Source organism: Micropterus salmoides, unplaced genomic scaffold, assembly GCF_014851395.1.
Source record: "Micropterus salmoides isolate LMB-PRFRI ecotype aquatic unplaced genomic scaffold, ASM1485139v1 Ms_hic_scaffold_1, whole genome shotgun sequence".
Lineage (NCBI taxonomy): Eukaryota > Metazoa > Chordata > Actinopteri > Centrarchiformes > Centrarchidae > Micropterus > Micropterus salmoides.
In genome coordinates, this window is record NW_024040040.1 from 40,565,371 (window position 1) to 40,589,365 (window position 23,995).

A 23,995-nucleotide genomic window follows, 5' to 3' on the forward strand; every position below is an offset into this window, starting at 1 on the left:
CTTGGAGTGACTTGCATCAGCAAAACAGCATCCCTAGCACATGTTTGCATGGGTGTGGGAGAGAGATAAAGAGAGGCAGAGAGTTTCAGCCTCTGCATCCGTGTACTATAACCAGGCCAACAGGTGGCGTTCGCAACTGAGACATGCAGTCCATATCGGAGCTGATCTGTTGTCTGGGCGAGATATCTTTGTGCCCCAGGCAGTTTGGTTTGGTGGCGGTAATTGACAAGCTGTCAGCCAGCCAAGAGACACCCATGCCCTTGGAAGTACCCCCCCCCCCCCCCCCCCAAGGAGATGGTAACAATACTGATGCTCTCTGCATCCCTGCAACTTGAACACACTCCCCAAATTTAAGGAGTTGAAAAAGGAGAGGACGGCAAACTGGGAGGTTTGAAGGTCAAACACAGGTGGTAGATTGAAGGACAGAGGGAGACATCCACAAAGGAAGTTTCACAGTAGTGTGAAGGGCAGAAAGATGAGAAAAGGAAGAGGGAACACTAAAAGGGTGACGAGTAAAAACAAATCAGAGAGGGGACAGACAGAAAGAACACCCACCCTAATCAAGTCTCATTATGAGTGTGACAAATGCATCCAACCTTAAGATGTGCTTCTCTATTTCTGACCCTGGAGACTTCTGTGAAAAACATTTTCTCATGTGGGAATAAAAGGAGGTATCACAAAGAAAAGTGAGAGAGTAAAGAATAGGTGGATTAATTAATCAGCTCACACGAGTAAAGCTTAGGCCAAGTTGCTTAACTCGGCCTAAGCTTTACTCGTGTGAGCTGATTAATTTCCACCTCAGCTGTTGCAGACTCTTGGTGGACTGTCAGCTAGGGATGTCCGACTGTTTGGATTTGAGGAGACACTGAGCCACTGGCACACAACATATACTCTGCACGAGTCTGCTTTCTATCATATCTTCATTCCTGAGAGGCAGGAATGTTTCCATTACAACCTCCTGAGAGGAGGCCACTGTGTCCAAATATACTGTATGTGCGAGGATAGTCACAGGAATATTGCAGTGATATACTGTACACATTAATTTAAAATGCATCTTCACGTTTGCCTGGTTAAAAATCATTGCCACCTGCAGGATATTCTAAAATAAAAACCTTCAACATAGCGACTCTGAAGCTGTGGCTCTGGTCAGATATAAAACCTGATCTTTTCTTCAGACTTGTCCTTGCATTAAAAAAATTAAATGCAGCAACAGCTCTTCGAAGACTCCCAAGAGGGCTCCCTGTCCCTGTACTAGAGGCCACAGACTGTCATTGATTTACCTGCTGTTTGTCAATGAAATATGGGAACGCAAAGTCATATAACAAGGTACAAAAGGCGACGTCTGTCCAATGTGCCTCATATACAGAAAGAGGTCATCATTGGGGAATAGAGAATGGTGTGATGAACCAATTTAGGTTCAGATGAGTAGAGAAATTCAGAGAGAGAGCGAGAGAGAGAGCGAGAGAGAGAGCGAGAGAGAGAGCGCGAGAGCGAGAGCTGGAAGAGATCCAGACCTTGAATAAGCCAGCAGACAAGAGCAGAAGAGATCATGTGGAAGAGGAGACTGTGGGAGAGGGAATGTCACCTGACCAGCCTGGCCCTACCAGATAAAAGCATCTCTTCTGATGAGTATTATCTGCCACACTGATACACCCAAGAAAAAGATGCCTTCACTGACTCGATCCCGCGACTCTGCCTCAAGTCCATTTTCATCACTGCGCCCATGGTTTGGCCCATTTAATTTCTCTGGGGGTATTTTGAGCATGGTTCACAATTAGCAAATTACTCAACTAATCAAGTGTCATAAAATGTTTCGACCACAATGTGGTAATTTATGTAGAGACAAAACTTAATATTCTTAAGTTATTCTTATATTATTCATAAATGTTTTTCATTAAAGTTAAACATAGTTGGTCTTGATCGTTTTGCTTTGTCACATGTTCAACAGGAAGATCTTTTCTCTCACATTTTGATGTTATTCCTCTATATTCTCATATTTATGGTACTTCTTCCTGTTAATGTTCTCCGTCACTTCTGCTTCCCTACATTCACAAATCTGACGTCACCATATCTGACCAATGATCTATCGAGTCAAACGGTCCTTGGATACTGTTCTTTAAATGTGACTGCTTCCCTATCACCACCATGACCTTCAGGATGTTCCGGGCGTTTCAACTGCGAGTTTCCATCATTCACCTGCAGGCTGTACTCCACCACCAACAGTGACTACACCAAGAAGCTTCACATCTCCCATCTTTCCTAACCCCAATAAATGCTATACACATCCGTTTGGTTTCTTCTTTAAAAAGCAAAAGTTAATCTGTAGGCCTTTTTTCCAATTCTATCTTCATACAATTCTCACATGCCCATGTGTACATAGAGAACATTACTGGTTGTTGCAAAATGCCTCTGCGTGTGCAGAGATCCCTACCTAAAACACTTACAATAGAAGTGATGAGTGACAAAATGCAAAGAAACAGAGGAAATTCCTTACCAAAAAGACAAAGTTAGAAATAGTGCTGTGTGAAATGGCCAAAAATGCTATCACAATGAAAACATGTCATACCAGTCGATAGATAATTAGCATGACGACAAATGTCAAATTTTCATTATTTCTTTCAAGTTTAAAGGCTGATTTTTGCTCCTGAATAAAAATTGAAGAAACTGATGGTTAATTGTGTAGTTAGACTTTTCTTTATGGTAAGAACATGACAAACACTTGATGCCAAACGGTGGATCACTTCACAAAGCTGAGGTAGAACATTCAAAACTATTATGATGAAATCTTTTTTTCAAAAATGTGATGGGTTAATCTTTCTTCAGTCCCTTTTCCTCAACAAAATAACTTAATAGAAAAATTAAGTTCTAATTTGTTCGTGATTCAAATGAAGTCCATCAAACATTTATTTATGATATATTGAACATTTGTTATATTGTAATTGAGGTAATTTATATTGCAATAATTGTCATGTTTTTATTGCCCAGGCCTAGTTAGAAAGATACCCCCTTGATCCAACTTCCTAGGCCTCCTATGAACTATAAAATAGAAAAATGTGGATTGTGGATTCTTAATAAGCACCCATATGTAGTGTATAGTAAGTACACATGTACATGGACACATTTCAATCCCTCTTTGGACAAACACGCAATCAATGGTCACCAGCTGAACAAATATAGGGTAGCTGTCAAGGTTCTGTGTATCAGATGATCAGCTCTCCCACACCACCAGCATGACTATCAATTACACACAGCCATCAGCATCCTGTAAGTGAACATGATAACTTTATTAGCATGCACCATAGCCATTGTGCTCTCTCCCTTTCTCTTTCCCGTACACACTCCCTGTCCCCGTCTTACGTTGCCCGCTCTAAATCTTCCTCATATTGGGATTTCACTCACCGTCTCAGTGCCTTATCTCCCAGATATATTTTGCCTTCCCTATTCCTGTACTCTCCCAGGACCAACCTGGCATAAGGCTGCCTATTCAGCTGCCTGTCTTGTAGTAATTACTCTAACTGTGCCTGAAGAGACAGTGAGTTGTATTAACCCATGCATGACCAAATTGTGTGGCATCAAGTCATCAACCTTGATAAGACCATCACCGGCCCGAAACAAAAAGTGGCATCTAGAAAATGAAAACTGAAGCTATGCTGTAACTGACTTGATGAAGGCTGTGGTTTGTCTGGTATGTGTTTAGAATGTAACCAATGACAAACTGTTTCTCTCCTCCTGAATTTTAATGGTGCTATTCCATTGTCATCCCATGTACCCCAGAGACAATAAAAGTGAAAGGCCTTGTTTCAATTTACACATGGTGCCGTAACAAACTATCACGGGAAATTGCAAATCATTTTACTCTAAATTGATTGTATTGACTTTTAGCATGACTTCACATTTGCTTAATTGTTTTTTTAATTAAAATTAGAGTGAACATCTGTATTAGGATATTTAAACATGCTAAACATAACCTAGATGATAAACTCTGAATAAGTTTAAATCATATTTCAATAATAGACTTAACTATGCTTAGTCATGACAAGGTGATGAATCTGCCTTCATCATACCACTGAGCACCTCACTTCTCAAACTGGACTGTATATCATATGGCCTCCATTTTTCTGTAATAACTGACCCTGCAGATTCTTAAAATAATAAACATAAATGAAATAACAAAGCAACCCACAACTGAGATTAAATTGCTGGGTTATTATTAATATATGTGTGGGAGGTTTGCCAATGACAAAGCTACCCTGTCAGACGAAGTGTTTCCAGGTGTGTGTATAGATGTAATAAGACCTCTGATGGATTCTTCTGATGCAAACTGAACCTCTCTCCTTCTGCTAAATTGTCTGTGTGTGTTTCTGTTAATGCGTCTAAAAAGGTCAAGAACAACAAAGATTTCAAAGACAAATGCCAACTATTTGACACATTCCTCATTTTTCCTTCCTTTTTTTCCCCCCTTGCAGCTGTGCACAAATTATATCCACTGCAGATCGAAATTCTCATATAAACCATTTAAGTAGGAACAAAAAACTAAACTCAAGGTATTGGCTGAACTGAGTGCAAAGTGAATACCAGTGATCTTTTTTTGTCTTTACAATTTGTAAATTTCTACTGTGTAGTAGTGATATCTAGTTTATCACTCATCAGTACTTCATTAATATCAACAAGTAATCATAACAACCCCTGAGTTGAGACCAATACTCAGTTAATAGATATTAATCAGACCTACAGTGAGGAAAATAAGTATTTGAACACCCTGCTATTTTGCAAGTTCTCCCACTTATAAATCATGGAGGGGTCTGAAATTGTCGTCGTAGGTGCATGTCCACTGTGAGAGACATAATCAAAAAAAAAAAATCCAGAAATCACAATGTATGATTTTTTAACTATTTATTTGTATGATACAGCTGCAAATAAGTATTTGAACACCTGTCTATCAGCTAGATTTATGACTCTCAAAGACCTGTTAGTCTGCCTTCAAAATGTCCACCTCCACTCCATTTATTATCCTAAATTAGATGCACCTGTTTGAGGTCGTTAGCTGCATAAAGACACCTGTCCACCCCATACAATCAGTAAGAATCCAACTACTAACATGGCCAAGACCAAAGACACTAGAGACAAAATTGTACACCTCCACAAGGCTGGAAAGGGCTACGGGGAAATTGCCAAGCAGCTTGGTGAAAAAAAAAGGTCCACTGTTGGAGCAATCATTAGAAAATAGAAGAAGCTAAACATGACTGTCAATCTCCCTCAGACACTGGGGCTCCATGCAAGATCTCACCTCGTGGGGTCTCAGTGATCCTAAGAAAGGTGAGAAATCAGCCCAGAACTACTCGGGAGGAGCTGGTCAATGACCTGAAAAGAGCTGGGACCACCGTTTCCAAGGTTACTGTTGGTAATACACTAAGACGTCATGGTTTGAAATCACGCATGGCATGGAAGGTTCCCCTGCTTAAACCAGCACATGTCAAGGCCCGTCTTCAGTTTGCCAATGACCATTTGGATGATCCAGAGGAGTCATGGGAGAAAGTCATGTGGTCAGATGAGACCAAAATAGAACTTTTTGGTCATAATTCCACTAACCGTGTTTGGAGGAAGAAGAATGATGAGCACCATCCCAAGAACACCATCCCTACTGTGAAGCATGGGGGTGGTAGCATCATGCCATGTGTTTTTCTGCACATGGGACAGGGCGACTGCACTGTATTAAGGAGAGGATGACCGGGGCCATGTATTGCGAGATTTTGGGGAACAACCTCCTTCCCTCAGTTAGAGCATTGAAGATGGGTCGAGGCTGGGTCTTCCAACATGACAATGACCCGAAGCACACAGCCAGGATAACCAAGGAGTGGCTCTGTAAGAAGCATATCAAGGTTCTGGCGTGGCCTAGCCAGTCTCTAGACCTAAACCCAATAGAGAATCTTTGGAGGGAGCTCAAACTCTGTGTTTCTCAGCGACAGCCCAGAAACCTGACTGATTTAGAGAAGATCTGTGTGGAGGAGTGGGCCAAAATCCCTCCTGCAGTGTGTGCAAACCTGGTGAAAAACTACAGGAAATGTTTGACCTCTGTAATTGCAAACAAAGGCTACTGTACCAAATATTAACATTGATTTTCTCAGGTGTTCAAATATTTATTTGCAGCTGTATCATACAAATAAATAGTTTAAAAAAAATCATACATTGTGAATTCTGGATTATTTTTTTTAGATTATGTCTCTCACAGTGGACATGCACCTACGATGACAATTTCAGACCCCTCCATGATTTATAAGTGGGAGAACTTGCAAAATAGCAGGGTGTTCAAATACTTATTTTCCTCACTGTAAGATTAAAAAAATTCTGCAGATTCTTTCATACAATTGAAGTGATTCTGTTATGATGACAAATGCCAGACAAGGGGGGATTTTTATCCTTATCCATGCTTGCTGTATCTTTTCATTATGTGCATTATACGGAGTATAACAAAGTATCCTGAATGCAACTTGCTTTAATGGCTATAGTGACTATTATTCTTCATGAACACAGATATGGAAAAGGTCATGCTGCACTGAAACATTCAGTGACTGGGAAAAAAAGAGTAGGTGTTAATTAAGAACGTGAACTTACAAAAATGGGCAGGTGGCTGACAACAATCTCGAGCGCAATTATGTCAATTATTATAGAAGGCGGCTTCATTTTTTGTAGACTACTCCATCTGTGTTGACTTAGCTTGCTATCTCTGCAAAGCAATCATTTCATTAGCAAGGGGCGCGGAAAAAACCCCCCCCAAAAAAAATCAATTCGATGGCAAATCATAACCAACGTCTCATCAGAGTGAGTAAAAGAACCCCCGCTCGCTGTTACACAGACTGTTTAATACTGCAGCTGAGTGCTGGGGGAATGAGGAAGAAGTGATGGTGCTTTGCAGACGAGTGTTTGAGAGAAATAAAGAGAAAGAATAGTTTTTGAGGTAAAGAAATTGATTAGGTGGTGGTGTTTACATAACATAGACTAAGAACCCCAGGGTGTTCATTTGGGATAGATTTGAGAGCTCAGGGGAGGGAACACTATAGACATATCCATACTGCATAGCTTAGATTCTACATAACAGTGGTTGTCTGAGAGAAAAACAACATAAAAACAGGGCACCAGCTGCTTGTGGTGGGTCACCAGCACGCATAAAGTTTACACATTTATGGTTAAACAATTCCAAAGCCTTTTCTAGCATGTAGGGCATCCGATATGGCAGTACATGGAATTTTCTCCACTGGAAGGGAACCCATTAGGCAACTGATCCCTGATACTGATATTTCTACACTGTGCTGTTGTGTTTGGAAATTGTTGGAATTGGAATTGTCATTTTAACAGCCACATTTAAGTGTTGTTCTCATGTTTGAATGATTATCAAACTTTCAGTGAGCTTCTTTTTGGTTTACGTAGTGCAGAAGAACTGCTATATTACTACCTCTGCTGCATCAATTCTCTAGATCTGATCAAAAAGAAAATTACAAGCTGAAATCCAGCCTATTTCTTAGAGCTTTCTCATGAGAAAAGCTTGTTTCTTCACAACTGAATACACACGGATGGGTTTTCTTTGGGCCGTGGGTTTTTTCAAGTGCAACACCAAGGTAGGAGCTACATAATTTTCTCATCAGGAGAGTGGCAGACCCAGGAGAGTTTTCACATAATTCTCCTCTCACACCACCTCTTTCTCACTCCCTTTAAAAAAAAACCTCAGTCTTCCCTGAAGATATACAGAGCACAATGCAGCCTCACAATAGATCAGTCACATTCTAAATACTGTGAACAACTCCGCACCGATCCACAAGCTTGTTGGTCAGAATAAAAACTACGTGTGGTATCTCGAAGGCTGCAATACACATCATGCAAGAGCTATAAGATCATTTCTCTTTGGAACAAAGGTGCTTTTGATCATTAGCACCACAGGCATGACCTTTACATAAAGCACTTTCCTTTAATCATCCTCAGTTGTCACATAAAAGGATACACAAATGAATTGTGCACAGAGGCAAAAAAAAATTGAGAAAACACAGACAGGAGGAGAACTGAGGCAGAGAAAAGAGGGGCAGACAGGTGGAAGGGGAGGATGGAGAGAGGAAAAACAAACAGTGCGAGCACACAGAGGACTGTCATTGTGCAGTTGAGCCTCACTGACTGCTGTGGCCTCTCAATAAGATTTCCCGTCATCTTCGCTGGTTAAACACTGCTGTAGGCATGAGTCTCTGTCCATGGTGCTGAAACAAGCCTCACTAACTGCTCTTCAGGTCTGTTTAACATGCAGTCCTGTTTGTGTGTCTGTGTATTTGTCTGTGGAGCTACTCCATATCCAGCCAACACGCAGAAATGAAACGTCAGCACTTTACAAAACATATCATGTGACTATTGCACTGCACTATGGTACACTTGTTTCCCCAGTTGTCAGTCTTGTTTAACTGAGTGTGACACACTCACAGATCTGCTGCATCTCTGGCAAAAGCCAGTTCAGCTGGACAGTTTGACGACCTCTACTCTGATTATGCCTCACACATGGTCCAGCTTTCAGCAAGAAATCCAATAGCAAACAAAAGGATGAAGTCATGCTCTCCCTTCTGTTGCTTAGATGCCACACACTGAGAACACCCTGGGATGAAAAGGAGATCCCTTGACTTGCAAACAGACAGTGAGGCAGGTAGTTAGTTTGGCTGTGTCCTCTGTAGCAGAGAGATCCAACCCTGCTGTGCAACATGAACTGGCTTCCCTAACTGGCCATAACTTCCACAAACTGTAACAATGTCAAGCAGTGGCAGAACACATCGTCATCTTTTGAAATGCAAACCACTGATGGAAAAGGCTGAGCAAGGAGATGTAAGGGCAAACACAGCAGCAAATATTCCTTTATGTGTTACTCTAATTTCACACGGAGCGCTGTGGGACGTGTCAGGGAGGTATCAGAAACTGTGAAAGTGTAAAATAAACAAACAAAAAAAAGGGTTTGCAATTTTACCATCATTGCTTTAATGTCTACAGTTTATTTGTGTGGTGCAGGGAGTAACAATCCAGTTCAACATTCTCAATTACTCCAGTGTGTCAGCTCACATTGCAGATGTGCGCTCGTATCATTTTGCACAATTCTATATAAAAGCGGATTTAATGCAGTTTGGTGCAAAGCAACGGTGCTTTAAATTGGCTGCCAAGAACTTCAGAGTTCATGTGTGCACTCACCTCAAACAGTGGGCCGATTTTATTCTTTTCCAGATACGACTGAATTCTTGACTGTTGCGGAGACGCCATGAAGAAACTGTTGTGCCTCGCACGAGCTTTCAGCAGGATGAAATCATGAGGTGAGCCAGTGTCATTCGTCCTTCAAGATGCGTCTCGGCGAGTGAAATGTGCAAAAATGTCCCCAAAAGGGGCTGCGGTGGAGCCGCGGCAAGTTCCGACGGGGTTGCGTCAAGTGCGGAGCAGGCGGCTCTGAGCCTGGCTCATTGTGGAGACTCAGCCCGGGACCATCCCCAGTTTGTCGCCTCACTGACTCTCTGGCGGCAGCTTCACCGTAGAAGCCAATGGCACGGCCGCACTGTGACAGAGAATACAAATCTTCCGCTCACTGGCTGCCAGCAGTGTTAACTGTGCCACCGCCACTCCCATTTATCCAGCGGGCGCAGCCGCCTAACCCACCGTGTTCAACGCGATTATGTGGATTGTATTAACATGGAGCAAAATGTCCACGCTAATAGTTTGCGAAATAACACGTGCACTGATGGCGATTAACGCAGATGCAGTGCGTTCTGCTAATTACTGTAAGCAAAGTTGAAAGTTCAAGAACTCTTTAAAAAAATCTGTCATTACCTTTGCTGCAAATTAAGCAGTACAAATAGGCTACATAAGCAAGTTCCAAAATAAATAGTTGCAAAGTTTTGCATAAAGTAATCTGTCTGCTAGACTAAGATTGATAGTTCAATGTATGGTAATACATTCTAACAACAAAACCAAGGTGATTCGATGGTGCACAAAAGGTCATTTTCAAGCGTCCATCGATTGTTATCAATTTTTAATATATTTTACATACATGACAGCATTTTAGTTTACTGCAGCATAAATCAACCATTTTCACCTGGGTTAAACAGAGACATACAGTTTATAGGAAACATTACAGGAGCTTATTGATGCAGTTTATTACCACTTGTTTGTTTGCATAGTAGTGAGCTAGAAATCCATCTAATACATCCAAAGATAAGTAACACAGAGAGACACTTTAATCCTGAGTAGTGTCAATTTAAAATAACAGAATATATCTCATAGCTATACTTCCAAAAACCTATTTCATGTTAATACAGATGGACTGTTGAACATATTCAAATGCATGCATGCAACAGTCTAGAAATCCAAAAGACAATTGAAAACTTTTAGCACATTCGCACACTAAAAATATGTTTATTTACAAGCGAATAAACATCATGCAGAGTGTTAAAATAAAGACACATTCATATGGTTATCCAATACTGAGAGAATTGATAAAGCGTACAAGTCAGAGTTGAAGACAAGCAGACAAATTATTGGCCAATTTGAACACAATACAAAGCCACATTTCATCCAGTATCCTTTTCATCAATCCTATCTTGCCTATTTCATATGCAAATTAAACTAATAACATGAAATGTAAATGTCCCTCATGAAAACAAAAATGATTTTCAGCCAATAATATGCAGGCAGTGAACTGATGGGATTCATTCCATTTCATTGGGCTCATTTAAATGCATTCTCAGAGTATAAATCTTTTGTTTTCTCACTCTGAATCGTTGTCTTGTCAGATGCAGTATATGAAAAAAAAACACAAAATATGTATAAAGTACAACAGTGTACAAATATAAAGTATTAAAAATACTATTTACGGTTTTAAAATTCTATTTACACTTTAGGCAGCTACTCTGGCCAATAACTGTCTTTAATTAGGATGATCCTTCATTGGTGGAAAGAGGACTTTATGGGAAAAGGATGCTTGGGACTCAAAGCTCCTCAAGACTTCTTCTTCAGCATATTCCTGGATGCAATGCATTATGGGTCGCCATCCGGGGGTGGAGGCTGGCACAGTTTGTACAACCTGATCAGAGAAACATACACGCAAAATGGCATTTAATTACATTCCATAAACACAAAGCAATGATCTGCAGATGATCTGTTGAGAAATGTCACTTCTCTAGGCTACAGGTGTTTGTTTTGGTGCAATGGAAGTATAACCAGAAGTTTAGCTGCAGTCTCAGGAAGAAAACTGTCAACCCTGGAAAACATAATTATCCTTAGCAGCGCACATCCAGCTTTGCGCTACAAAGTCAAACAACTATGTTCAAACAGTACAAAATGACTTCAGAGTTCAGCTATTACCTTCACATATGCTGTTGGTAGCAAATCAACTAAGAGCTTAAAAATATGATTTTAAAAAGGTACAGTTCTCGTATGCCTAGTGTTTTAAATGCCACACTTATTATGCAGTGATTACAGTTGTCTGCATTTGTAAGAGTATATGAAACACTGCATACTGTTTGACTTTATTCGTTTTTCAATCATTACAAAGTCCATAAAAACTCTCATCCTACACATGCACTTCTCACAGTCAAACACTCTATGGTTTGTTCTTCCTTAATGAGCAGCAGCTATTACTTTAAAATGACAATGGAATTAATTTGACAAAAAAAGGAAATTAATAGATAAATTACGTGGTGTCAGTGTTCCCTGAAAGGTATGAAATCAGTCCACTTTTGCGGGTAATGTTCAGCAGTGATTTATATGTATTTTCTTCCAAAATATTTTTCAAACAAATAAATGCTCCTATAATGTCAATCTCTGTGTGGTTAGTGTAATTCAGCTTTTTCTAAAGTGCATGTATTTGCACAGTGCTGTAGGTCTGCGTATGTGCTTTTTGTGCAGGACTGGGGCCAAATGGTTCCATTAGAAGGGAGCTCCCTGCACTCAGTAGCCCCAAGATGAGAACAAGGACTGCCTCAGCCATTTGGCTGTGACATATAGGCTTTTGTGTGGCAGGCAGCCCTTTGAACCTTTTAGTGAAATTGACAAATACAATTAAGTAGCGGGGATGATTAGTGTTGAGACATTGTGGTTCGGAGCGCAAAAATGCTGCAATTGTTACCGTTTGAGTGACTGCTGCAGAATATGTAAGTGTGCTTTGTGGATCATGAGACAAGCTGATTGTTCACTGGTCTGTACTGATGATGAAAAGGACACTAAAACTTTAGTGTGAGTTTACCCTGCAGCCATGTGATGTGAAGTTGGTCTCATCAAGGCCGAAAGATGTGAGTGGTGCGATCAGTTATTTAAATTAAGGAAGACAGCAGTGCTATATTAGGATTCAAGAAATACAGCTGATATTGGAATGAATTATACTGAGATAAGAAAAACATTTATGAATAATACAAACTGAAGGTGCTGTTGAAAGTCCTTGATTCAAGTAAGCTCCAACATCAGAGATTCAAGAGTCAGCACAAGCTATGGTATGCAGTGGAATTTTTAAACCCGGAAAGATGCACAATAAAAAATAATTAGCCAAATTAGCCATGTCCGTAACAAAGCCAGCCTTATCACAAACTATCCAGACAATCCCTGTCTATTCACAGTCATAAAGAAAATTTGACCTAGAAGTTTTATGCTTTGATTGAAGACTCTGAAAACTTTCAAAGAAAATTCAGAAGAGTCCCTGTTGCCATATTTATTATGTGAATAACTTTAAACAAAAATAAATGCTACTTCATGCTAACTGTGGCCTATCTTTCTCTCGTTCTAAGTTGATTTTAATGGAAACAAATGGCGGCCAGAAGTGGGGAGATCATTAAAAAACTATACTTTAAAAATACGGCCCGCAGTAATGTATGTGATGTATATGATTTGTAGTTTATGAGTAAACATGCAAAGCTTTCTTAGTCCCTTTAATTGCCTATGCTGATGTTGCCCCACATACCACATAAACAGGGTGTGACTGCAGTTTTACCTTGGGACTGATGACGGTGTGCGATCCCTCACTCCCAGATTCTTGGCAGAATTCTGAACTCTTGCCCCCTAAAAAACAGACATGAACAATTCATGACATCATGGATCAGGCTGAAGGGCAACAGCCAAACATATGAGCTAAGAATAACACCAAAGAGAGGAGAGCTTAAGCATCAGAAACACATGTTTTAAAAGTCTGCTGGGCCCACAGATGAAATACAACTGGACACCATCTTGGCTGAAATATGTCTCTAGTGCTTCATAACATTGAATTTCCCCTTGCGAGTCATTCCTGTCAGGTCTTGAATGACTGGTGGTCACCTATGAGAGAAAGGGATAAGTTCATCCAGCTGCTGTGTATCTTTAGTATCTTTCTTCTTTCGACTAGGTTTGAAAAAGAGCATATGCAGAACAGTCTTTATAAAGAAATAAGAAGATGAACTGTTCCTGTATGTGTTGGTGTGTTACACAGTTTGATTTACGCAGTCAGGAGTATGTCAGCTCTTTGCTAACTTTCCTGTAGTTTGCCTGCTGTATGCAGAGTCGGCAGATACCTAAATGTGGGGGGCTATGGAAGCAACTCAGTCTCTCAATTTAGACATGAACACCTGCACTCACAAATGGTGCCCTCTCTCCTTCTGTGACGCACACACGCGAGCAAAAACACACAATCGAATCATTTCTCATAGAGGAGACGCTGATGACCTCTTCGGATAGAGAGGGAGCGACTGGCTAAAAGTGCATTAGCTGACCTCTCAGTTACAACTCTGCCATTTGCCTTCGTACTGTCTGCCCCGAGTTACGTCCAGATAGAAGGATAGCATCAGCAATTATTCGATGCCTATCACAGCCATCCATTCTGATGCCCCCCTCCAAACAGAGATGTCTCTAAAGGACATTAGGGGACATCAGAGGAGTAGATCAGATGAGTTAGAGACAACTGTGGAAACAAAACTCTCTACTTACTTCAACAAGTAGAAGCTTGATTTACGTATGTGAGATCTCTGAAACTAAAAATATCTGATTGTGCCTATGAACAAATCAAGGAGACAAAACTTCCCGACCAGGCAATGGAACTTTGTCAGCATGATAACGTCAGCATGGCAAAATGCGATTAGCAGGTAAATAGTTTATGCATGTTCACCATCTTAGCATGTCAACATTTGGTAATTAGCAGCAAACAGTTGCGTTTTGTGAGAATGTCACTGGTTTTGCAGGTATTTGGTCGTAAAGTCTTGGAGAAATTGAAGGTTTGACCTGGTGATGGAGCCAAAAGGAAAAGTCATAGGATCACCAAAGTCTATAGGATCCAGCCTTTGGAGACAATAACTGTCTGTAAAAGATTTCTTGTCAATCCAACCAATAGTTAGATTGTAATTTTTTCACATTTCTGCATTGCTAAAACCTGATAGCTGATCTGCACCCAAAACTGAAACTTAATATTCTGCTGAGGCCTTAGAACATCAATGAGAAAGTGAAATAAAAACCAGGGATTACCAAAAAGGAAAATTTTATTCAGTGTTGAATCTAGCTCATTCCATTTCATCTGTCTTGATCATCCCTGCCAAATGTTCTCCGGATTTGCAAATTAAAATACACTGAGCATTTATAATTATAAAAATATAAAAATGAAAAAGAAAGTCTAAAAGGGTGATACCGGGGCTTATCTTCTTAAGATAGTTATATATATTCTTTCTATACAGTCCAAATACTGGAAATTGCTAGGGAGAGGTTTGCAAATCTTGCAAACTGTAATTGGACCCATTTTGCCCAATCACTCATGCATTCTCATTCTCAATGATGTTGTCTGGGCTTGATGGATGGATCCTGCTGAGATCGGATGCTGTGCAGATAACCTTTTTGTGAGTAAGTATGACTATTCACTGAGGAAGAAGAGGCGTCATCTAAACCCAGTGTGATATTCATATTCATCAGATTCATCAGCTGATGTCTGTGAGCAAGGACAGACACACACACACACACACAGACTCCCCACTGCTCTCTATCTGGCCTAAACAATCTCTTCTCAGTGAAGTCTAGGTCAATGATAACGCAAGAAAACAAAACATGTCTAATGACAGACAAAACATAATGAAGAGTTCTGCTCTATCAGGAAGCAATTCTGATGCACCATACCTGAACCACTGTATATTCCATTACAAATATTTCAAACCACACCCTCTACAAGATGGATTTTTTTTCCAGCCACAGTACAGTAGCGCTCAAGGTCACACAATGCACAGAGTTGCATCCTCCTGGCTGGCAGCCCAGTTCTCTGAGTGTAGAAATTAAATGCCTCTCCTCCCGCAGGATCTCAGCCTCACGACTAACCTCCCCCCTCACTGCAAACAGCAATATACCCTACCACTCACAGAACTTCTAATGAGAATCTTGAGATATGGGCCAAGATATGGTCATGGCTGGAGCCTTCTGTGAGGTGAGAATGTGTACGCACTGAGAAAAGTAATGGGAACTCCATCCCTTGAACCCAAATAGACGTGCAGACAAACAAACAAGCTCCAGACTCTCAACCATTCTGTTCAGTTTCTCATTACCTTTTTTTTTTACTCCCTCAGATTCATATTCTAGTTGCAGCGAATGCATATCTGATAAGATTGAAATCAGATAGCGGGGAAAGAGGCAAAAAAAATTATAATGTAGACAGGGGCAGAGCTAATGATTTTTGCTTGTGGACATCAGCAAACACTTCTTTCACCACCCAGAAAATGAACTTACTGCTGGCTGCCTTTAAAAATTCTTAATGAGAGAAATCAAACATTGACCACGGAAGCTAAAATGGCATAACTGCTCCTCTATTGGCACTGTTAAATCCATTGCTAATACTGTTTTGGCAGCCTAGTTTGACTCAATGAAGCATACAGTTTATCTAATGATTTTGGATGCAGAATTTGCGCAGTGGATTGAAGCACACATTCACTCCAAGTGAAAGAATGTCACTGCGGGGACTGAAGCAACAGAAGACGTAGCAGTAATAACAAGAGGCTGAGTGGGAATAAATAGAGAAGCTAAATACACAGTGACATTGTGCATGTGTGTAAAACATGCATGTGCAAAACACATACCTGCTTCCTCATGACATCAGTGGCCTGCATGATGCAGCGGGGGGGCAGGCCGTGGTTTCGGGCCAGCAGGATGGCCTGCTCCAGTGTCACACTCAGGGTGCAGCTGTTGGACAGAGAGGAAAGACATAAGGTCAAGCTCAAGCGTACGCTCTCCATGTGCATATTTATTAGATTCTCACCAAGGGAATGGATCATGCAGAATGTTGCTCATGTTAATGCAGTTTGGGGAAATACAATTTTGTTATGCCAAAGACATAGGGTATTTATCTTCATATTTCACAGATGCTGTACAATCCAAGCATACAGTCTGTATTTTATACAGTATCAAGAAACACCTTCTCTGACTCATCACCGACTCATTCTCAACATGCTTTCATGGCAATAAAGAAGTCTTCGCAACAGATGGAGATTGAAAGCGAGATCTGAGTCTGAAACAGACATCAACTGCAAACAAAAGCATGCCAAAAATCACAAGTCTGGGCTTCATCCAGATATGATGAATCTCTGGCAGAATTCAGTGCACGCATTTTTGCTCTTCTTGACACCTTGTCATTGCCATCATATTCCTCATGCTTCACCTTCACTCATCTCCTCACTAATGAATCATTTCACTTGCCGCTGAAATGTCACTCCCAACGAGGCAAACACGCGGCAACAGGAGAATCCCAACCCTCTTCATCTTTGCTTCAGACCGAGCAGAAAGAGAGGATTAAACCTCGTCTTGGACTTGAGGAGACTTCCCGGTCCCCTCGTCACCAGGATTGATACTTGTTGCAGCCAAGAGAAAAGGGGTCCAAGGACAAGTGAGCGTGTCTCCTGTGGCAGAGGCTGATAACCCCTCACTGGCATAAGGGTGTGATGTGTGTAAAATGAGTGTTGACGTGAGTCTGTGATTCATTAGTTACAGTAAACTTTGTTCCAAGGCATATAAATAGACACAGACAGAGGCAGGCAGACAGCAGCATGTGAATAAATCCTTAGAGAGCCAGTGACAGTTGTCAAGGCTGCTGGTGACCTTTCTATGATAACAAGCTGTACTAGTATATCGATCCAGGGCCTTTTCACTGCAAATTGAACTGTCCAAAGTTCCAATGCTGCCAGGCTCAGTTTCATTGAGTAACATTGCCATGGGGCTGCTGAGAAATCTGGGCTGTTTGTTTAATATCGCCTTCTCTCGTGGTAGGGTTTCACACTGACTGAGACCAAAACGTTTTCTTTTTTTCTAAAGAAGCAAATGTGCAATGAAGGACGTATTGCTGATATTATTTTGGTCAATCACATCCAGATTTCAGTCCCCATGAGTTCCAGATACATAAGTTTATGACAGCGTAATATGATGTGATAAAAAGTAATGAACTCAATAATCATCTTCAATGTGCGGCAAAAGATACTCGAGTAGAAAACTGCAAAAGATGTCTTTCGTAGGCCACCCCAGAATATTTTAAGCACCCATTTTGAGCTCCCCACACCGATAAAAGAAGGGTGGGGGGGAAGTCCCCCACAGAGGATCTTTAAATATCTCTTCAGCTGGAGCAGGATGAAGGAACTGCACAAAATGTGTGTGTGTGTGTGTGTGTGTGTGTGAGAGAGAGAGTGTGTGTGAGAGTGTGAGAGAGAGAGAGAGAGGCTGCATAGTTCCCCTTTTCATTAGGGTTGGTGAGATAGCGTGAGATGATTTATATCCATCCGTTTCATGTTGTTCCAGCCCATTTTCCATTTACACTCCTCCAGAGCCAAGCCAATACTGATAAATGAGAAGAAACAAGAGAGCGACAAACACAAAGAAAGGCAAAGAATGACAGAGAAGGATGCAGAAAGAGGAGGGATGAGCACAGAAGACATGTATACAGGCCAAACATTTTTATCTGAGAAATAACCACATGTACATGCTCAAACTTTTACTTTAAAGGAATAAAAAAACACAAGGAAAAAATGTCAAGTCTTTGAGCGAGCTAGTGCCTTGGAATGTGGATTAGGCTTTGATACCCCCCTGCTATCGTTTTTGTTTTGCTGCCAGTCTGTAATGGTTTCTTGTGGGGGTGACAAAAAGATCTGTAGAAGAGAGGAGCGCAGCATATTACAAACTGCTGATGCCCCAGAAATATCACGCTTTCACTGTTATTAAAACTCATCCATCAAGTCAACTAATCCAATAAATAGTGCCTAAGAAGGCTGCCACACTGATAATACAATTTCCACATTACTAATCTACTGTCGTGGTTTCATTGGTTTTTCAATTATACCAGAGTTAGTTTTACATACAGAGATTCATTTTTAATACTTCAATGTTTGAAATTATACAGAGAAAGCATTGAAATTGGTTTATTCATATATAATCTGTATTCTGTCAATAGTAAGGGGGGATATACATAAACACCTTGACTGCCAAAGTTAATGACACTGATTTCAGGCAAAGCCTTGCTAAGTCACTCTCTTGTGAGTCCAATACACCCATCAGTCTCCAGATTTGGAGGGCAGAACAGTGTTTAAGGAGGAAACCCGTTCACAAATAACCCTAAATATGGCAGGCCTTGTCACCTGCTGTGTAACGGTACACTTAGCCTGCCTGTCTGGGTGAGTTGTGGCTAGTGTGTATAATTGCACAGATAGCACACACACACATATACACACCCAGCCTGTGGGTTAATAAAGTAGCAGCAGTCATTGCACAGACAGGGACTTTCTATTAGAGCTCAGGCAACCAGGCGGCTCCATCCACGGCACTTTATCAAGCCATCAGTCACATCCATCGAGCATGAACGTGCATGCATGTGTGAGCCTGTGCATGTGAGTGAGGCAAAAAGATATGAAAACTGTCATGGGGTAAAGTAAGAGGGTATCAGAGAGATGGGTGGGCGGGTTGAGAAAAAGAGCACTGTAAGAGATGAAAGATGAACGCTGGAACCGGGGATCGGTGGTGACAAACGATCAGGATATTTCTGTCCTAATGCACTGATGAATCGTGCCCTCAGCAGCAGGTGAATTAGGCAGCCATATATAGAATTCAATGAGAATGGAAGTAATTGACCTGTCTCCTTCCTGGGCAAGTTGCTATGCCTACTTAAAAGTCCCTAATCTGGTCTGAGAAACAATGGGCCCTATTAACTAGAATATCCTGCTGGTAATTAATGCAGAGAAACGTGTATTAATAGAAAAATCCCCACGGTGTGTGAGGAGTGCAGTGTTCTCATGAACTTGAGAGGTAGACAGAGGATGAAAGAAGGTGCACAGAACCAGAGAGAACCTGTGGTAGAAGGTAAAGGTGAGAGGAGTGTTAAAGCAAGAGAGATGAAAGAGAAAGGAAAACTGCAAGAGGGCTGTCAGGAAGAAAGAAAGAAAGAAAATGATCAGCAGGAAGGTGGAATTGAGCTGGAGGCAGTTCATACAGTACATGGACAGTACATGTGCACACACACTCACCGATGAACGCCGCTGTTGCACATGACAATGTGTGTGGCTCCCAGCCGTGAGCAGAGCTCAGAGGCCACAGTGAGCAGCCCCACTCCAGAAGCCCCGCAGGCGGTGTACTGACAGGCAGCAGTGCGGCGACAACTGATAAAGCTCTCCATCAGACGGTACAGCTCCTCCAGAGCATTAAGTGGACGCATCAACTGGGCAGAAACAGAAAAAGGAGAGTGGTTAGTGCAGAATCCAACGACTGTCAAGCTTTTGCGATTGTGCTAGTAATGTAGTAACGTTCACAGATTTACAATAAAAACCAGAGCTGCACACTAGAACACGTCAGCTTCCTTAACTACAGGTAATATTAGGTATTTCCAGTTATGATTTGGGAAACATTTGATTCAGTCAATGCCACTTCAGTTGCTTTACAATTGCCATTCTGGGAGTTCCAACATGTTGCACGTGCAAGCACTTCCACATTTCGGCATTAAGATCTAATCCTGTTCTTCAGTTTTTCCATGATGTCATGAATACAGCATTAGGTTGTGTGAGGTTGTTATTACCTTATCTATGAGGGCAGCTTTGGGCGCAGAGCTGGGTGGCATGTTGGACTGATCCAGGTAGAAAGCCCTAGGGGGAAGAACAACAGTTTACATATGGAGTGATTATAAGTGGATATTTGCACTGCAGTGGGAGAAAAACACTGAGTTTGTTAAGTATTAACATACTGCAGTAGACTAACACAAGTTGTTTTTTATTTAGAAGCTGCTTGAAAAAACACGCTGTGGCATTCTTTCCCCTGCACCATTAGGTCATCCAGAGCGCTGGCTGCCTTTCTGGGAAAAGTAGGCCACCTGCTCATTATGGAGCTCCACCATCTGACTATCAATCATGAAAGTAACTTGGGCCCAGCTCAGCAGAAACACAGACTAAGCATCTCTTGTCCTGGGCATCACTCCAAATGCCACTGCCTCATTCATTCATGGAGTACAGTCAATTTGGTGTTATTTCCCTTTTTCGTCCACCGGAGGCAGCACTGGACTGCTGTCCCTCTGCAGACACAGAGGATGTATGCCGCAATGAGTCCATAGGAGGTGGAGTGCTACTGGTGCAAACTCAGCAGTCTGTAACTCCATCAAATCTCAGTAATCCAGCAGTGTGCTAAAAATAGGTACATTACACCACATTAAACCCCTTTGTAATAAAATCACATTCTCCATTACTTCTTGCCCGAAGCAATAATTATGTACAACGCGCACGGTCATCTGTACAGTACACATTTATGAAATTGCAAATAGTGAGAGGAAAGTTCGATTTTAAGAGAAAGTAAAGACAGACTTGTGGGGGGAGGGGTGGGGGGGTTGTTTACAAGAATCAGTGAAGCGGGCCTCATTCATCTGCATTCGCTCTGCTATTAAGTGATTAAAATCAGGCCAAGGAGGCATCCATTATGAGTGTGATATTTCTGCCTGACATAATATTAATGAAATGAATTAATCAGAGCAGAGTCACCACATTCCTGATTCAAGATTTTAAAGTGATTATAAACCAGCCGAGTATTTAGTTAGTCAAGTATTTAATTTACCAAAGTCATACAGTAGGAAACCAATGGGCAGTACCAAGGTATATACAGGACACATGACACAGCCTTTAAGCCACCATTGTACTCTTCCTTCATCCATTTAGGCTAATGAGGCTATGTTTTATGTCTCCAACAGCATGTTTCCTATTCAATTTAGCTCATTCACTTCTATGTATTATGCACCACCTCTATTCTGAGATACAGATGAGTAACCTGACCATTTTATACCTTCACTTGTTGAGGGTTTTCCAAGTATTTAATTCCCATCCAGTAAATTATCCTTTAACCTTCTGGAGTGCTCTACTAAATGACTACAAGCAGAGTTTGCTAAGGGTTCAGATGGAGCTAACAGCCCATGTAATTGGTTCAAGATGGCCTTATCATTCAAAAGATGCTCACGAGCTACACTACTTATAAGCATGGAATACCTCTTCAGTTCCTCTCATACAGAGCACTTAAGCTGACTACAGAACAATCACTAAGGGGTAACAGGCCAATGTTTGGTTGGGTTGACTGTCTGAAGCTCTAAATATTTGATTTTCTCATTAAAGTTCCTACAGTAAACACTTGGCACATTACGTCTGCATGTGTGCGCTATACCTGTGAGTGTGCGGTGTTGCTCTGGAAAAACAAACGGCTGTGTAAATGTAAATTACATCCAGCAGTTTCCAGACAAAACACCATCCTTTTAACAGGTCAAACAAAGAGAGAGCCGAGATTCAGAAGAGCAATACAATGCTGCAGAACACTACGAATACAACACCACAGAAGAGAGTTTGTAGGAAATCAAAGACTTGTCCTGAAATAGTTTCAATTCTGGCTATTACTGCAGATATGGCCTGTTATCTGTCTACTTTTACTGTGAGTCCACTCACCCTTGTCCCTTTTGCTTATCAGTCGGCTATTCAGACCTTTATCTTAAAGGTCTATAATAGAATTTGTCTGAGACGAGTCGACTTCTTGGTCGCCCAGCTCTACTGCATCTGCACGCATTTCTTTATCTGTTTTAGACCAAATAAAAGCACCTCGTCTTGCCCTTGCACACCTCTCACAGAAGCGAGGTCATAATACCCGCTGATTATCTCGTCCTCTTGCTGTATGAGTTGTTCTAAAAATACCATCAGCCACAGCTTGAGGAGCAGGGCGGACTCTCCTGGAGGTCTCTAATGACAAAATAATAGGAGTCTGACTACAAGTGATGTGTGGTTTAAAGAGGACCTGCATTTCATCTGAGCTGATGATGTTTCGTCAGAGGTTTGGAAACCGAGAACTTTAGAAACATTTATTATGGAGAAAAAAATTAATTTTAAGCCCACACACAGTGTGCAAACACAACATTGTGTGGCTAAGAACATATCACATATTCCTTGGGTATAAGGTCTAAGCCCTCTGGGTGTCTATTATTTCTCAGGTTTAAGCCAGTGAACTCCAGCTCCTCCAATTTAATGGCAGGACATCATTGGCCCCCACAGGCTTTTGCCCAAACTTGTTATCATATGTTCTTACCCACTGGCATTCTCCAAGATTAAAGTTAAAAAAACATTTTTAAATCAAAAAATCAAAACTCCAACCCACCAATTGTCAGCCTGTGTGTATCAAAAACAAAGGTTTATGGAAATTTTGTGTGATGGGCTCACCATTCTGTTTGTTCTGTTCAGAGCATTTCCCCGTTCATATTTTTGCTTTCAGTACAAATCAAGAAAACCATAGGTACAGCCTGCTTCTAGCTCTTTCTGCAATAACTAACCCCCACCAACCACACACACACACACACACACACACACACAGACAGCCAATCGTTTTTTTTTTACGTGAGACTAATGGAGAATTTGGCTGCAGGCCAAAGATGACCTGCTCTGTGTGTGGCTTTATTTTATTGGGCCAATGAGAGTACTTATTTCTCTTTGTTTCTGCTTCCTTCATGACAATAGGACACTCGAGGCCCTTTACAGCACAGGAGCATTAGTAGTCAGCTGCGGCGTCAAAGAAGAAGGATCTGAGGCACAGATGTTTTCACAGGAGCAGCGTGGGAATGGGCACATTAGCATTACATCCTCCATTCAAAAAGTACAAAAGAAACAAAAAATGATCCCTGAAATACCTTGGGAGACATGAGAAGAACGTTTAAATTGAGCGTTGTCTGTGGATTCAATTTCACATCTGTTCACTCACGAGGACACAAGTGTCTAGGATTTATGGCATTATATGTGACCCTGCAGAGGTGCATGCTGGGCCATGTAAATCACTCACGCTGCCTTGATGAATGACACTCACCGTTATTAAATCCCCCGCAAACCCCTGCAGTGTGTGGCAGAGCTGCCTCGGGGCTAATAAGGGCGTCCAGGAGCCCTTGCATGCCACACGTTGTTGCTTCTGCACTGACACCAGCAAGACAGTGTGTGAAGTTTGTTAGAGGTAATTTCCTTACCCTATGCCTCTTTCCTATTTACATTTCCAGCCAATATTTATGAGCAGCTTTATGTCAACCACAGTTACAAATAGGGAAGCACGTGCCAGCAGGAAGAATACGTTAGGTCTATGTAAGTAACAATGGCATGTTTAGTTTTTTGGTTCAATAACAAAAACTAAAGACAAAACACATAATTAAATCTCTAAAAATACATTATTTCACACACGTAGAGTGAATTTAAATCAAGGGCTATTTGCAAAGTCATTAGTGTCAGTCAAGGCCAGAAAACAAATGTCCTGTCCTTGACACTAAAAAGCAGATTAGTGTTAATGGGGTCTTAGTGTCAGAGTCAGCTGAAGACATATTATCACTCATCATCATTGTCATTGAAGACACATACAGTTACTACATATATTACAATGTAAAAATAGCAACTGGCTTTAAATGGTGAACAGATTTACGACCCTGATGCTGCACATAAGTAGATGCAAAGTATTCCTGGCTGATTGTTTTTTTTTTTTACTTGCTGAAAGA

At 41.2% G+C, this 23,995-nt stretch overlaps 2 protein-coding genes across 2 annotated transcripts in view; both read right to left on the reverse strand.

The window, feature by feature from the left end:
- cunh8orf34 (chromosome unknown C8orf34 homolog) overlaps nt 1–9,688 on the reverse strand; it is a 58,266-nt gene extending 48,578 nt beyond the window's left edge. Inside the window, exon 1 of the mRNA XM_038727635.1 lies at nt 9,208–9,688. Coding sequence (XP_038583563.1) covers nt 9,208–9,276 — 69 coding nt within the window. The 5' untranslated portion in view covers nt 9,277–9,688. The remainder of the gene's footprint in view (nt 1–9,207) is intronic.
- A 331-nt stretch (nt 9,689–10,019) lies between these two features.
- Nucleotides 10,020–23,995, reverse strand: part of prex2 (phosphatidylinositol-3,4,5-trisphosphate-dependent Rac exchange factor 2) — an 87,499-nt gene continuing 73,523 nt past the window's right edge. Inside the window, 5 exon segments of the mRNA XM_038727647.1 lie at nt 10,020–11,086; nt 12,986–13,053; nt 16,068–16,170; nt 19,488–19,678; nt 20,033–20,099. Coding sequence (XP_038583575.1) covers nt 11,041–11,086; nt 12,986–13,053; nt 16,068–16,170; nt 19,488–19,678; nt 20,033–20,099 — 475 coding nt within the window. The 3' untranslated portion in view covers nt 10,020–11,040.